The sequence below is a fragment of the Delphinus delphis genome, chromosome 2 (genome assembly GCF_949987515.2).
Source record: "Delphinus delphis chromosome 2, mDelDel1.2, whole genome shotgun sequence".
NCBI lineage: Eukaryota > Metazoa > Chordata > Mammalia > Artiodactyla > Delphinidae > Delphinus > Delphinus delphis.
The window spans coordinates 130,991,012-131,008,110 of NC_082684.1; the positions used below are offsets into that span (position 1 = coordinate 130,991,012).

Here is a 17,099-nt window from a genome sequence, read left to right on the forward strand (position 1 = left end):
TAGCAAAAACAAAACAAACCTAAAAACATACATATATACTTAACAACATGCACATACCTCAAAGAAACACATTACATTAACTGAAGCCGATACACACTCAGAAAAAGAACATGCTACACAATTCTATTTAAATGAGGTTCAAAAACAGGTAAAATTAACTGGTGGTGACAGAAGTCAGAATAGGTAGTGGGGGTGAGATGGATACTGTCTGGGAAGGGTCACAAGGATGAATATTCTGGGTACTGGAAAAATTCTGTACCTTGATCTGGGTGGTTAATAAAACATATTTCTAAAGTAAATGTACTTTACACACTTCATTGAATTTATTTTAGAACTTAATTCAAAAAGTAAAAACAAAAACCAATGCACAGCAAATTGAACTGATTATAATTAAATAAAAATGATGTATTTCCACTGTAAAAGACGAGATGCTCTACTATACTGTGATTAATACACATATCAAAGTTTAGTTTGTCTCTTGCCTCAGATGGTACAAATCATCTGAGGGTCTACACAGCTTCACAAGCCTATGTGATAGAATGTAAAAAATAATCGTCTGACTTGGATGCTTGGAATATTCATTCTTCTTGGAGCAGCACAGACTTACAGGACTACATTTACTTTGCTCTGGATCCATTCAATTACTTGGTTTTATGTAATATTTACAATTATAATATTATAAAAGCACTGGCTTACCATTTCGTGACTAAACCTACTGACAAAACATAAAAGAAACTGTTCCAGAATAGATTTAAGTATAAAGTTGACAATATAAAGTAATTATGTATCTAACAGAAATTAGGGGGTAGAAGAGATTAAAGGTGAATGACAGCACAGAGGCAGCAATTTCCTCACCTTACATAGTAAGTAGTTAAGATTTACTGCTTAAAGTTGATGGAACAGGAAATAACTATCGAAGAATAGCTTTTAAGTTATATTATCTAATTTAAGACAATCTATTTTTAAAAGAACATTTCTGCCCTTTTCAGACAAGTGAGGAATTAGCCAATAGAGGTATGGATTATCAATACCAAGATCCTAAGATACATTTTTTAAAAATCTTTTTTTATAATTGAAGTATACTTGACTTACAATGTTGTGTTAATTTCTGCTGTAGAGCAAAGTGATTCAGTTATATATATATATATATATACACATTATTTTTTTATATTCTTTCCATTACAGTTTATCACAGGATATTGAATATAGTTCCCTGCGTTATATAGTAGGACCTTGTTGTTTATCCATTCTATACGTAATAGTTTGCATCTGTTAACCCCAGACTCCCAAGCCATCCCTCCCCCATGCCCCCTCCCCTTGGCAACCACAAGTCTGTTCTCTAAGTCTGTTTCTCTTTGGTAGATAAATTAATTTGTGTCATATTTTAGATTCCACATATAAGTCATATCATATGGTATTTGTCTTTCTCTTTCTGACTTACTTCACTTAGTATGATAATCTCTAGGTCCATCCATGTTGCTTGAAATGGCATTATTTCATTCTTTTTTATGGCTGAGTAGTATTCCACTGTATATATGTACAACATCTTCTTTATCCATTCATCTGTTGACGGACATTGAGGTTGTTTCCATGTCTTGGCTATTGTAAATAGTGCGCTATGAACACAGGGGTTCATGTATCTTTTTGAATTACAGTTCTGTCTGGACATATGCCCAGGAGTGGGATTGTTGAATCATATGGTAACTCTATTTTTAGTTCATTTTTTAAAATCTTATGTATCACTTAAAGCTTTAAAAAAAAATCATCTGGAATAATTTTGCTAGAACTGAGTGGCAATGAGTGTCTGTCATCATCTCTGCTTATCTGTTTCTAAAAACCCCCATATATGAAAATAAACCATTCCATTTTTTAGACACACCCTGCAGGATGTTGAATCAGAACATCACAATTCTAGATATGTGTTAATGATAACAATGATTGGTCAAGGTGTGACTAAATACATTACTTGCAGGTCTTTAAAGATTAAACAGATACAAGTTTACCTTTATCATCCCTAAGATTACTAGAGAAGCTATACACAGAAAAAGAAATTTAGGCCCCAAACAACTACATAAAAAAACTAACCTACTGTGAGTTCACTGGTGGCCTAGTGGTTAGGATTATAGGCTGTCCCTACCGTGGCATGGGTCCAATCCCTGGTCGGGGAACTAAGATCCCACAAGCTGCACGGTGCAGCCAAAAAAAAAAAAAAACCACAAACCACTAACCAACTACTAGTATGAACAGAAAGAGACAAAGATTTATTCAGTCTCAAGTGATAAATAATTTAGATAAATAGTTTAAATTAATCTCATGAAAGCATCAAAGAAGGGGAGCCCCACTTAGCCAAATAGCCCTAATGGTATCATAGCACAAATCAATCACTGGAGTTAGCAATGATAACATACGCTTATGAAAGCAGGGAGAATAATATATTTCCAGTTACTTATTCAAGGACACGGGCCTATTACACACCCATTGCGAAGGAGTAAAAAGGTGAATCCAATGAATCACTAATCTTAAGAAGTGAGTCTAAGAAGCACTGAAAGATCAGTGAATAATTTCTGTGTAGTATTTTACCAAGGTTAAAGTCACACATCCTGAATGGAAATAAGAAAAGAATTCAGTCAACATAAATAGGGTACCTGGGGTCAACTTACAGCCTAAGAAAGAATACAGACAAGGATACAGGCAATTACAAAAGTGCAGGGTAAGGGAAATATGGAGGAGCTAAGGAACACATAGGATGTCTATCCAAACCCAAATTAAAATGAGTTAAACTGAGGTGTTAAGAATGACTAAGATGATGAGTAGATTAAGAGAACTGAAGAGTAAAACAGAAAGCGAGTACTGCTTGTAAGAAACAAAGTCAAGAGACAGTAGGAAAAAAAAGTAAAAAAAATCCTACCAAACCAAATGCAAATAAAATGCACAGTACTTTCAAGAAACCAAGCTCTATGTGGCTAGAATAATGTGAGAAAAGGTGAGGCAAAACATGAAGTTGCATAGGTAAGCAATATAGGACAACGAAAGCCATTTGTGAAGAAGAACTGGAAGGTGGTAACACTGGGTATAAGGGAACCACTTAGGAGCTAGTTGCAGATTCCCAGCTAAGACAAGACGATGGCGTGAATCAGGTTAATGGCAGTAGAAACAGAGAGAAATGGATGGATTTAAAGGTAATTAGGATGTGGAATTTACAGAATTTCGTGCAAGGATGACTGCAAAATGCAGGAGAAAAGTGAATCAGAGATATCACCAAGGTTTCTCATTCAGGCAAATCTTTAACACCAAGTGATGCCATTATATGATACTGAGAAGCAAAAAGAATGATTCTGGTGGTGGTAAAGGTAGTAGGAGGGCTGGACAAGATAAAGCCAGAGTAATGTACAAATGAAGATGCCTGATAGGCACTAGGATATATGGGTCCCAAGATCAAAAAAGAGTGTTAATCTGGAGATATAAATTTGAGAATTTCCAGGGCTTCCCTGGTGGCACAGTGGTTAAGAATCTGCCTGCCAATGCAGGGGACACAGGTTCGAGCCCTGGTCCGGGAAGATTCCACATGCGATGGAGCAACTGAGCCCATGTGCCACAACTACAGAGCCTGTGCTCTACAGCCTGCGAGTCACAACTACTGAGTCTGTGTGCCACAACACTGAAGCCCACGCCCAGAGCCTGTGCTCTGCACGCAAGAGAAGCCACTGCAATGAGAAGCCTGCACGCCACAACAAAAAGTAGCCCCTGCTCCCGCAACTAGAGAAAGCCCGTGCACAGCAACGAAGACCCAATGCAGCCAAAAAAAATAAAATAAAATTTTTTTTTAAAAATTGGGAATTTCCAATGTATGCCTAGGGAGAGTGTATAAAGTGCATAGAGTGAGAATAGTGGGACAGACAGACCCCAAGGAGCACTCTTTTAGGAAAAGGCAGATAAACGTGATTTTGTAAAGTAAGAGTAGAACTAGAGTAGTCCTAGGGTGGTGGCCTTAGGAGTACATGGCTAAGGTGAAGGGGATTTTCCTGGAAACGAGTAGATCACAGAAATGAAAGGCTATGGCAAGAGTTTTCAAACATAAGTATGCATCAGAACCATACTAAGACAGCTTGTCATTCATAATGCTGGGCCCTGTCCCCAGAGTTTCTGATTCAGTAAGTCTGGAGCTGGGCCTGAAAATATGCATTCTCTTAACAAGCTCCTAGGTGATGTTGATGCTGCTGGTCGGGGGACCACACTTGTAGAACTACAGGGCTAGGGTGTAGAATGAACTACACGTATGGGCACTGAAATCACACTGGATGACAGCAAGCCTTGGGAGAAAGAAAAGATTGTGCTTGAGGTGACAGCACTACAAATAATTAAATGGGACAGACCAAGATGTCAAGCAGAGAAAAGCACAAAGGACCATGATACAGCTGGACAACAAGACTCAAAGGATTTATGGATTTTAAAGTGAAGAAGCGAAATGGTCTGAAAACAGCATTTGGGACCAAGGGGAACAATGACTTTACCTCTTGACCATAAAATACAAAGGGGAAAACACGCTAGCTTCAAATTGAGAGGGCTAAAGGGTAATATGTCTTCAGGAAGAATCAGGTTTCAGTTTCAAGTTCCAAATGAGTTTAATTCAAATTAAAACAAGAAACCATTTTTAAAATCTCTCAAGTTGGAAATTTTTAAAAAACTGATAATCCATCACTGGGAAGGATTCAGTTCCTTTCATACTAAGAAAAAAAAAAGCATATTTCAGTTATGGATCTTAAGATTTTTTTTTAAATAAATTTATTTATTTATTTATTTTGGTTATGTTGGGTCTTCATTGCTGCACGCAGGCTTTCTCTAGATGCAGCAAGTGGGGGCTACTCTTCATTGCGGTGTGCAAGCTTCTCATTGCGGTGGCTTCTCTTGTTCTGGAGCACAGGCTCTAGGCGCGAGGGCTTCAGTAGCTCTGGCACACAAGCTCCGTAGTTGTGGCTCACAGGCTCTAGAGGGCAGGCTCAGTAGCTGTGGCACAAGAGCTTAGCTGCTCTGCGGCATGTGGTATCTTGCAGGACAAGGGCTCGAACCCACGTCCCCTGCATTGGCAGGCAGAGTCTTAACCAGTGCGCCACCAGAGAAGTCCAGATCTTAAGATTAAACATGAAAAACTGCACTTTCTCTCATTTAATTAACCTTTTAAATTCTAAAAGAAAGAAATTATTTATTTAAAAGAAAGAATATGGAAGATATAGCATACAACTATTTAAGGTAAAATGTGGACGTGCACCAGCATGCACATCCAAAGAGCTCAAGAAACCCCAAAGAGGATAAGCACAAGGAGAACCACATCTAGATATATCATAGTCAAAACTGTTTTAAGCCAAAGACACAGCAAATCCTGAAAGTAGCAAACAGGGGACAAAAATATCATTAATAGCTAACTTATCAGAAACAATGGAGGCAAGAAGGCAGTACAATGACATATTCAAAGTGATGAAACTATTAAACAAAAAGCCAAAGAGCATATACATTTGTAGAAATCACCAAACTGCGTTACAAAAAGGTTCCAACAGTATACTCCCCATTGTACTATATGCTCACTCATATTAGATATTACCAAATTCTTTCTTATCAGTCCTAATAACCTTCTATGATGAAACTCATCATAAACTGTCAAACTCTTTCCATCCTCATCTCTAGTAATCTGCTACTCTGTGCTCTAGCTACTACAGAATACATAACAGAGAAGTTCATGGACTATTTAAAAAATATTGGCATCCCTTCTTTAATATTACCCTCCACTCCCTCAACCCAAAATTTTACTCTTTGATATTACTCCCTAAGTAAAGCTTCCCTAAATTCTTCAGGTAGAGTAATTTGCTTCTTTGTAAATGTACTTTATATATACATTTATACATAAAACTTAAACTATGCATTTTATTTATTTATTATTATGAACCTCTTAGAGAAAGGAAATGTATCGTAATTTTTTTGTTGTTCTCCTGTGTATATGTGCTAATGAGTAGGTTCCCAGTAAATGTTTGTGGAATGAATGAAAAGATACAATGACCTATGCTGATGAAATGTACTGATGAAAGAATACAAAGAATTAAAGTATCAGGGGACAAGATAAAGAAGGCTGCAAGAATGGCGGTACTTTAAGATGATACATGTTTATGTTTGTTAGCTTAAAACAATAATGGAAATAAGATTTACTGAAAGATAGAAATAGTATTAACACAAGCTGACAACAACAGTAAATATATTTTAGTAAACCAAAGTAGGTTGGGATTAACAAAGTGGAATCAGTGGCTTTATAAACTGTACTGGTTAAACCAATTTATGGCTTCATTAGATTAAGAAATTTGCTCACTAAAGCACATGGTTGCCTTTACTTTTATTACCTTCAAATCCCAGTGCTTAAACACAGACATACCTTTATATAGGCAATTATTCAGGACTAATTATACAATTTGACTGTGGATCATTTAGGCCCTCATATGTTTATCTTCCTAGACTGAAATCAATTAGGTAGCCTGAGGACATGAAAACAGCACTGACTCAGGAATTAAACAACCTGGGATTTTACCCCATGTATAGGAGCTAACTATGCTTGTTTCTTCAAGTTTCTTTCTCTACTTCAAAAGGGAACATTTCACAAGGCCAGTAGATAGCCAACAGCCTCCAGCTGCACGGTCTTTGGGATCTGTAGCAGTGTTCCAGCTGAGGCCACATTCCCCCTGGTTAGCTCCCAGTGACAGACTGAGCATGACAATGGTACCAGGGCCTGGCCATTTCTGCTTGCTGAGGTATTCCTCTGTGGGAAACCTATGCACTGGAGTTCCCCACAGGGTTAACAGAGACTCTCACAGCTGCAACATAGTCTGAGTCTCTTCCTATTGAATCCTCCTTCCTTCTTTCTCTCATTTAACAAGTGTCAGAACTGTATCATGGTCTGTCTAGTGCTCCTCCTCCTCTTTATCCTACACAGATGCTATCCCACAATAAATCGCCTTCCCTTTTAACTTTGTCTTGGCATCTGCTTCCCAGAAGACATCAACTGACACACTGACATATCCTATTCTCCAACCACAAGGTTTACTGAAATCTAGCTATCATGTACTGCCAACTTTACCAGAATACTGCCTGGGCATTTAACCAGGTTACAAACAGGCTTGTGTACTACAAAGGAATATAGATTAGAAAGTCTCTTCAGACACTAAAAATTTTACCTCCTCTATGGTGTTGAGTGAAAATTAATTTGGTTTAACCAACTAATCAATATTCAACATGCAGAATCTATCAAAAGTACTTACATAACTGTGTTGTCATCCACTAAGATATCACAACCATGAGCAGGACACGAAATAGTCTGAAAAAGATCAAAATTTAAACTATGTCTTCATTCAACAAATATTTACTGAATGTTTACCATTGCCAGGAACTTTGCTAGGTGCTGAGGATACCTTAACATTTACAGGACCTTAATCACTCCCTTTCTATTAAAGAAAACGTGTGTGTGTATGTGTATCACCATAAAGTAAGTAAAACTGCTAACCCAAACAACTGGTTTTTCAATATAAAATTTGACTGGCAAAAGCAAGAGATATGACAAAAATTCTCAACAAGTTTAGCCTGATAAATACAAATGTTAATGCCTGCTGAGAAAATACTACCTGGACTGGATCTTTAACTGGAATGCCTCATTGTAAATAGAAAAAAGTCTCAATTATCTTTTAGTTGTTTTAATCTAGAAAAAAAGTCCACATGCAATTCACAACCCAGAATGCTTCATCTGTTTATATTTGTGTAAGGGTCTAAACACTATAAGAAATTCAAGAAAAACTCAGAAACAAATTAGCATTTTTACCTGTCCCATGCCTTCTTCCATTATTTTGGTAGTTAAATATTCGCTCCAGCACTGCATACAAAACTTATGTCCACATTCAAGGCCAGTGAAATACTGCAACAAAAATAATACATGGACTTTGAAAATACATTATCAGGAGAATCACTATATATAGTGACTCAGTAAGGCTCTACTAGGTCACATTTCTCGCAGTGGCCAAAATGTCCAATTTGACATGACTAGATGGGTTCCTAAAATGAACTTCTAGGTGGTGAAATCTATACATGCAAATTCATTGAACACAAAACACCTAATTAATGAGAAATGCATCTGCAGTAGATATTTATAATTTTTAGGAAAGGCACAAAACAAGTTTGTACCAATAAGCATATGAAAAGATGCTCAATATCCTTAGTCATCAGGGAAATGTAAATCAAAGCCACAGTGAGACATCACTTCACACCCACTAGGACAGCTATAATCAAAAAGACATAATAAAAGCATTGACAAGCATGTAGAGAAATCAGAACTTTCATACACTGCTGGTGGGAATGTAAAATGCTACAGGAACTTTGGAAAACACTGGCATTTTCTCAAAAAATTAAACAGAGGGCTTCCCTGGTGGCGCAGTGGTTGAGAGTCCGCCTGCCGATGAAGGGGACACGGGTTCGTGCCCTGGTCCGGGAAGATCCCACATGCCACGGAGCAGCTAGGCCCGTGAGCCATGGCCGCTGAGCCTGCGCGTCCGGAGCCTGTGCTCCGCAACAGGAGAGGCCACAACAGTGAGGCCCGCGTACCGCAAAAAAAAATTAAAAATTAAATATACCATATGATCCAACAACTCCACTCCTAGGTATATACCCAACAGAAATGAAAACATACATCCCACATAAAAACTTGTACACAAATGTTCACAGCATTATCAACAATAACCCAAAAGTGGAAACAACTCTAATGTCCATCAACTGACAAAATGTGAAATATCAATAATAACAGAATATAATTCAGCCATAAAAGGGAGCAAAGTATTGATACATACTATAATGTGGACGAACCTTGAAAACATGCTAAGTGAAATAAGCCAATCACAAAAGAGCACATACTGTTTGATTCCACTTATATGAAATGTCCATAACATGTAAATTCATAGAGAAAGAAAGTAGATTTGTGGTTGCTCAGGGCTGGGAAGCTTAGGAAGGAATGAGAAGTGACTGTAAAAGGAACAGGTCTTTGGGGGGTTACTAAAATGTTCCAAAATTAATTGTGGTAATGGCTGAACAACTCTGTGACTGAAGACCACTTTAAATAGGCAAGTTGTAAGGTATGTGAATTCATCTTAATAAAGCTGTTATTTTATTTTTTATTTTTATTTTTTGGCCATGCCACGTGGCTTGTGGGATTCTTAGTTCCCCAACCAGGGACTGAACCTGGCCCACGGCTGTGAAAGCACCAAGTCCTAACCACTGGACCGCCAGAGAGCTCCCAAAGCTGTTATTTTTCAAATGTGACACAAATACAGCACTTAATGGAGCTGCATGGAACATGGCCAACCTAGAAAATAAAATGCTATGGAAACCAAAATATTTACTCAGAATAATAGTAACATTTGAATAATAGTAACATTTTGGTCTAATCTTATACTACTTATATGATTTGAAATACTATCTGTTTGACGGCTGGTTAAATGAAGGATACTACTATCTTCTATAATGGGATATTAAAAGCAGGTACTTTAAATAATATTAAGAGAGTCTAGAGGACTGTATTTTCAAAAGACAAATAATGGTTATCATACTTTATTTTTTTTTAATTTTTTAAATTCTTTTTCTTTTCTTTTTTTTAGATTTTCTTTCTTTTTTTTTTTGGCTGCGTTGGGTCTTCACTGCTGTGCGCGGGCTTTCTCTAGTTGCAGTGAGCAGGGGCTACTCTTCACTGCAGTATGCGGGCTTCTCCTTGTGGTGCCTTCTCTTGTTGCAGAGCACAGGCTTCAGTAGTTAAAGAACACAGGCTCAGTAGTTGTGGCTCATGGGCTCTAGAGCGCAGGCTCAGTACCTGTGGTACACGCTTAGTTGCTCCGCAGCATGTGGGATCTTCCCGGACCAGGGCTTAAACCTGTGTCCCCTGCATTGGCAGGCGTATTCTTAACCACTGCACCACCAGAGAAGTCCAATGGTTATCATATTTTAGTTAAGAATATTTTACAATATTTACTACCAATTTTTTTTTTTTTTTTTTTTTGCGGTACACGGGCTTCTTAGTGTTGTGGCCTCTCCCATTGCGGAGCATAGGCTCCAGACGCACAGGCTCAGCGGCCATGGCTCACGGGCCCAGCCGCTCCACGGCATGTGGGATCCTCCCAGACCAGGACACGAACCCGCATCCCCTGCATCGGCAGGCAGACTCTCAACCACTGCGCCACCAGGGAAGCCCTACCAAATTATTTTTAAATGAGTAAGTAATACAGGCTGATGTTAAAGACAATTATTTAACAATATGAGTTTATGTTGGAAAAATAAGTCTCCCTCATCCCCATCCTTCTCTACCTTGTCCTCTACCTCTCTACCCAGAAGTAATCACTATTTCCAATATCTTACATATTATATTCTTCCAGAGATGTTCTAATGTACACAGGTACACACACAGTAAAAGTACCACAAACTTTCTTCTGCATCTTGGTTTTCTTCATTATTATTACCTTTGTGATTGTGAATGTGTATCAGAAAAAATCTGTACAAGTGAAATAGTAACAGTATAAATTTAGAATTTGATTATTACAAAGCTTTGTTCATAGGGGCTGTTGCAATTTATACTATAGAAGAGAACCTTGGTGGGAATATGACCTTGGTGACCCTTGCTGACCCAGGTCAAAACTTTGGTGACCCATGTCAAAACAGTGTATTATCCAACTCCTTGATCTCTGCCAATCTAACAGGTGAAAATGAAGTAACTACCATTAGTTTTCATTTTAATTTCTTTTTATGAGTGAAGTTTAAACATATGAAAGAAGATTTAAGGCTATATATTTCTTTTTCTGTGAAATTTCTTCTCCTATTTTGCCCATTTTTCCTCTGAGCTTTTTTTCTAAATCATTTACTGGGGTATTTTACTTATGTAGAAAATTGGCTGTTTATAAGTGTGGAAAATATTTTCTCCCGGTTTCAATGTTTACATTTTGCTGCTATGCAGAAGCTCTGTATCCATATGAGGCAAAACGTATTAGTTTTAGAATCTATGGCTTCTAAATTAATTTAGATATAAGCAGTTACGTAAGAATCGAAGTTTCCAGATGGCTACCAAGTTGTTCCATCAACCATTTATTAAATAATCCACCTTATCTGAAATGCCTCCTCTATTGTATACTAAATTCTCCTCATGTATACTTGACTCTCCTGTTCCACCGCACTGCCTATTCCTTTTTTTTCGGTTGCCCCGGGTCCTAGTTGCGGCTCGCAAGCTCCTTAGCTGTGGCATGCAAACTCTTAGCTGGGACATGCATATGGAATCTAGTTCCCTGACCAGGGATCGAACCCAGGCCCCCTGCACTGGGAGTGCAAAGCCCTATCAACTGTGCCACGAGGGAAATCACTGCACTGCCTATTCCTGAATTTGGTAGGACTAGTTCCCTCCCTACCACCATCAATCTATTCTTTTTCTTTATTTCATTATTATTCCTCTTTCCAAATACAAATGGCATTCATTTATCTCCCCTTTTCTTCATACAGATCTTCCATATTTCTTGCCAAGTTTATTCCCAGCTCTTTTATTCATTCTGTGGCTCTTATAGTGGCATTTTAAATTCTATAACATTTTCTAATTAGCTGTTATTTGAAATATGCTTACAAAATTTCTGATGTTGCTTATGATATAGATGAAAATAGTCAGGATACAATATTACAGCATATCAACTATATAAAAAATACCTGGAAAGTAGCCAGGGAAGAAAATGTTTCAGAGCCCTGAGACTGGCTTTACAGAACACATTACATAAAATATCAAGGTTAAAATATGGTTCTAGGGCTTCCCTGGTGGCGCAGTGGTTGAGAGTCTGCCTGCCGATGCAGGGGACACGGGTTTGTGCCCCGGTCCAAGAAGATCCCACATGCCGTGGAACGGCTGGGCCCGTGAGCCATGGCCACTGAGCCTGCATGTCCGGAGCCTGTGCTCCGCAACGGGAGAGGCCACAGCAGTGAGAGGCCCGCGTACTGCAAAAAAAATAAATAAATAAAAATAAAAATATATGGTTCTATTCAGGGACTTCCCCGGTGGTCCAGTGGTAAAGAATTCGCCTTACAATGCAGGGGACGCGGGTTCAATCCCTCGTCGGGGAACTAAGCACACGTGCCACAACTACTGAGCTTGCGAGCCTCAACTAGAGAGCCTGCGTACCGCAAACTACAGAGCCCATGTGCTCTGGAACCCGCGTGCCACAACTACATAGTCCACACACCCTGGAGCCTGCACACCACAACTAGAGAAGAGAAAACCTGCACACCAAAACTAGAGAGAAGCCCACGCTCTGCAACAAAAGATCCCGCATGCCGCAACTAAGACCCAACACAGCTAAAAATAAATTTAAAATAAACAATAAATAAATCTTAAAAAAAAATATATGGGGACTTCCCTGGTAGCACAGTGGTTAAGAATCCACCTGTCAATGCAAGGGACATGGGTTCGATCCCTGGTCCAGGAAGATCCCACATGCCACGGAGCAACTAAGCCCATGTGCCACAACTACTGAGCCCACATGCTGCAACTACTGAAGCCCGCATGCCTAGAGCCCACGCCGCACAAAAAGAGAAGCCACTGCAATGAGAAGCCCACACACCACAATGAAGCACAGCCCCCACTCACTGCAACTAGAGAAAGCCTGCATGCAACGAAGACCCAACGGAGCCAAAAAAAATAATAAATTAATTCTTAAAAATATGGTGCTATTCAGAGATTGACAATGATTCTAACTCATTCACAAAATGAGTGAAGATAAATATTTGGGAAATCAATATTCTCATCCATTTAAAAAAAGATCTGGGGGCTTCCCTGGTGGCGCAGTGGTTGAGAGTCCGCCTGCCGATGCAGGGGACACAGGTTTGTGCCCCGGTCTGGGAAGATCCCACACGCCGCGGAGCGGCTAGGCCTGTGAGCCATGGCCGCTGAGCCTGTGCGTCTGGAGCCTGTGCTCCGCAACGGGAGAGGCCACAACAGTGAGAGGCCCACGTACCGCCAAAAAAAAAAAAGATCCGGGAAATCAATAAAAAGAATCTATTCTCATTACTCCCCAGTAGTGAAGGAGATCTGGCACTAACCTGTTGCCAGATTACTAAAGGAGAGTGATTTTTGAAACTATAATGAGAAGGGGCATTCTGTAAATGACAAATACAGTAGAGTCATGTATCAGCAATTCTAAAATGTTTTACTGGTGACTTAAAAACACACACACAGGGCTTCCCTGGTAGCGCAGTGGTTAAGAATCCACCTGCCAAAGCAGGACATGGGTTCAAGCCCTGGTAGTGGAAGACCGAGCCTGTGAGCCACAACTACTGAAGCCCATGCACCTAGAGCCTGTGCTCCACAACAGGAGAAGCCACCAAAATGAGAAGCTGCGCACCGCAACAAAGAGTAGCCCCCACTCGCCACAACCAGAGAAAAGCCCGTGTGCAGCAACGAAGACCCAACGCAACCGAAAATAAATAAATAAAAAGAAAATGGCCTTAAAAAAAAGAACACATACACATCCTCATATGCTTTATTCGTTTTTCAAAGACTGAGAGATTAAAGGTCACAATGGTTAGTAAGTGATCACTTTAAGTAACACCTTTACTTCTGGGACTTCTACACCAGGGCTCATTATAAGATAAGATAAAAAGACAAAAAGAAAGCTTTTTTTCCCCTCCCTTTCCCATAACTTTTCTTTGTTTTTTTTGATGTGGACCATTTTTTAAAGTCTTTACTGAATTTGTTACAATATTGCTTCTGTTTTATGTTTTGGCTTTTTTTTTGCTGGGAGGCATGTGGGATCTTAGCTCCCTGACCAGGGCTCAAACCCGCACCCCCTGCATTGGAAGGCAAAGTCTTAACCACTAGACCACCAGGAAGTCCCCCAATAAGTTTTCTAATTAAATAGATAACAAGACTAAATAAGATAAATTACAAAAATAAATCACACACGCATGCCCAAAGATAAAGCAAAAACTAACCTGTAGTATAAAGACATATTCATTGTGCTCAAGAGTTTTGTCATCAGGCTTCCCTGGTGGCACAGTGGTTAAGAATCCGCCTGCCAATGCAGGGGACATGGGTTCGAACCCTGGTCCGGGAAGATCCCACATGCCCCGGAGCAACTAAGCCCGTGCGCCACAACTACTGAGCCTGCGCTCTAGAGCCTGCGCGCCACAACTATTGAGCCCATGAGCCACAACTACTGAAGCTCACACACTTAGAGCCTGTACTCTGAAACAAGAAAAGCCACCACAATGAGAAGCCCGCACAGTAGCCCCTGTTCGCTACAACTAGAGAAAGCCCGTGTGCAGCAACGAAGACCCAACACAGCCAAAAATAAAATAAATTTAACTTTTTTAAAAAAAGAGTTTTATCATCATGGATATATCAGGGTATCATCCTGTCTTAGTTCCCTTTCCTTCCTCCTCCTCTGATATATTTGTTCCCTTACTACCTTGTGTTTACCTACTTGGCTCCCTGGGTCTTTCCCTGATTCAGGGGATCAGATTATCTATTCGTTAAACTTACCCCTGTTTATATCATAAATATATCTGACCACAAATACACTAAAAATATATAAAATATTATCTACAACAGAAATTAATGGTGCTGAAGAAAAAGAACTGAAAAAATACATACTCTTAAAAGTTTCATTTATCTCCACCATTTACAGATAGCAACTAATGTCGAAGAAAAGAACATTAAGAATTATCTTTCTTCTATCAGAAGTTGCCCATATAATCTCTAAACTTAAAGTCATTTTGTTCATAAAAACTGAGCAAATAATCAGGGCACCAGTTCCCTCATCTGTAAAATGGAATGAGTTAAAAAGGAAGATAGAGCACAAAGATTCAGAAGTGCCCCAGGAATGAGGAAGCCGAGGGTGGACAATCATCACAATCTTCAACTTTGCTTTTATCTATTTAACATACCTTATTCTTAGAAAATACAAATTATTTATCTCATAAAAATAATAAGGTAGCCCAAGCTATATTTCCTAGTAGAGCTAAATCTTACGCTTTGATTCAAAAGAACATTATTATAAAGTGAGTAACTGTTGCCAGGACCAGGAACCCCCTGAACTGGCCACAACACAAGGGGGCAGAGGGATGGGGGAGGAATCTCTGAACTTAAAGAGTGTTCCAAAATCTCAGGAAATTGTTTTTAAAGAAGAGACCACCCAAAATAGTTAACTCCAAAGTATTATAAACTAAGCTGTCAGAAGCATTTACTTAAAATCTGTTTTCATGTGGTACTGTAATAAAGCAAAGTTGCTTTCTAGGGGAAAGGTATCAAAGATACACAATAATAAAAGGCTAGTATCAGTGTTTGAAGAGAGTAGTGGAAACTGAAACATGGGAGTTATTCAAGTAATGTAAGTAAAGAAATCATCCATCCAATTAATAAAGCATGAATGAAGAATCTCAGGTGACATTTACTTGCAAAACTGAAGAGGTTAAAATTATCCTTCTTCATTAGCCTAAAAACTGTGAGAAAAGAAGTCCTAGTTTCACCATGATTACTTTTTCCTAACACGGTTTCCTTAACACTTTAACTTACTTTCCAACCCATGCTGCTGTTTGCTTTTCCTGTCATTTACATAGCCAAACTTCCTTTAAAAAAGTAATCTGTTTATATTTATTGCTTCCCCTTCCTTTACTACTTTCAAGTCAATAATTCTTCGGCCCATGCAGTTTGGTTTCCCATCTTACCACAATACTTAAAATACTGATAACTTTCCAGGATCATCAGTCAACTTCTTGTTGTTAATTCCAAACTCACCTTTCAATTCTTTTCTCTGAAGCTAGCACTGTTTACCATTCTTGGAACTGCATTCTCTTCCTTTGGCTTCTGTATTTCCTAGTTTACCTAACTACCACACCTTCAGAGGTTAGTTCAAATGTCAGTGTCTGTGGGAAGTTCTCCCTGATCCAAAACTGGGTTAGGTGTCTCTTCAACATGTTCCCACAGTATCATGCCCTATCAAAGCACTTACCATTTTTTCTGACTATGTCATTTTACTTATCTGCCCAGCTAACCTGTAAATTATCTAAGGCAGGCATTATGCCTTTATTCTCCGTTGTTTCTAACGCTTAGAATTGTGCCTGGTGTGTTGAATGATTGAATGAATAAATAGTGGTTTCTCCATTATCAGTTCAAGTGCAAGCACAATTTACACTGCGAGTATCTACTCATGATTTTCAATTCTAATTTGTTCAGACTGCCAATACCAAGGGCACTGAGGAAGTTACAGGGGTTATTTGCAAGCAGCTAGCTTCAGTACTCGAATTACATTTAAGATTTAAACTAAGGAGGAGCTGCTATAATAGAGTGCCAAGGGAAATGCCAAGGAATAAGGAAACCTTGTATAAGCTGGGACAAATTATTTGGGTCTCAGTATTACCTCACAGAAACATTTATAAACTGTAGACACTACACAAATGTCAACTATTAAAGAAAGATGATAAAATGGTCAAAACATGAAATTAATGTATTTTTAATAGGAGTGCTGATTGTTCTTTTTAAATACTTAAGTTAGGATTGTGATTTAAGGAGAGGGAAATGAATAAATAGTAGTTTCAGGCTGATAGAGATTTGAAAGAATATCTTATTAAATTTATTTGAAAGATTAAAAACACTGAGGCCCAGCAAGATTAGATGATTTACTACCCAAAGCCAAAAAGCTAGTGTCAGAGCTGTGATCAAAACTTGAGAATTTGGAAATTCAATTAAGCATTTTACCTACTAAATTATTTTAACTCTGATTTTCCATTTCTCTAAGAGAATATAATTAACTTTCTTTTAAAATTTCTTTTCTAAGCACTTGTATGTGTAAACAAATTAATTTCCTTCAAATGGGAACCTTTAGAGCTACACATGTTAAACTCTAAGATTAACAATGAAAAACCTTCAATATGTAAAAATATATAACATAGGTGACAACGACCTGGTATACACTAATTACTAGAAAAAGCTGCTTAACTATTAGAGAATATGAACAAGGTAGTTATAATTGTTGTATAATTAAATTATTCTTAGATATCCTGAAACATCT

At 38.5% G+C, this 17,099-nt stretch overlaps 1 protein-coding gene across 1 annotated transcript in view; it reads right to left on the bottom strand.

The window, feature by feature from the left end:
* The window catches only part of ARIH1 (ariadne RBR E3 ubiquitin protein ligase 1), a 120,918-nt gene that overhangs the window by 34,284 nt on the left and 69,535 nt on the right, over positions 1 to 17,099 (bottom strand). Inside the window, exons 4-5 of the mRNA XM_060005657.1 lie at positions 7,850 to 7,942; positions 7,296 to 7,351 (exon numbers count right to left, since the gene is read on the bottom strand). Coding sequence (XP_059861640.1) covers positions 7,296 to 7,351; positions 7,850 to 7,942 — 149 coding nt within the window. The remainder of the gene's footprint in view (positions 1 to 7,295; positions 7,352 to 7,849; positions 7,943 to 17,099) is intronic.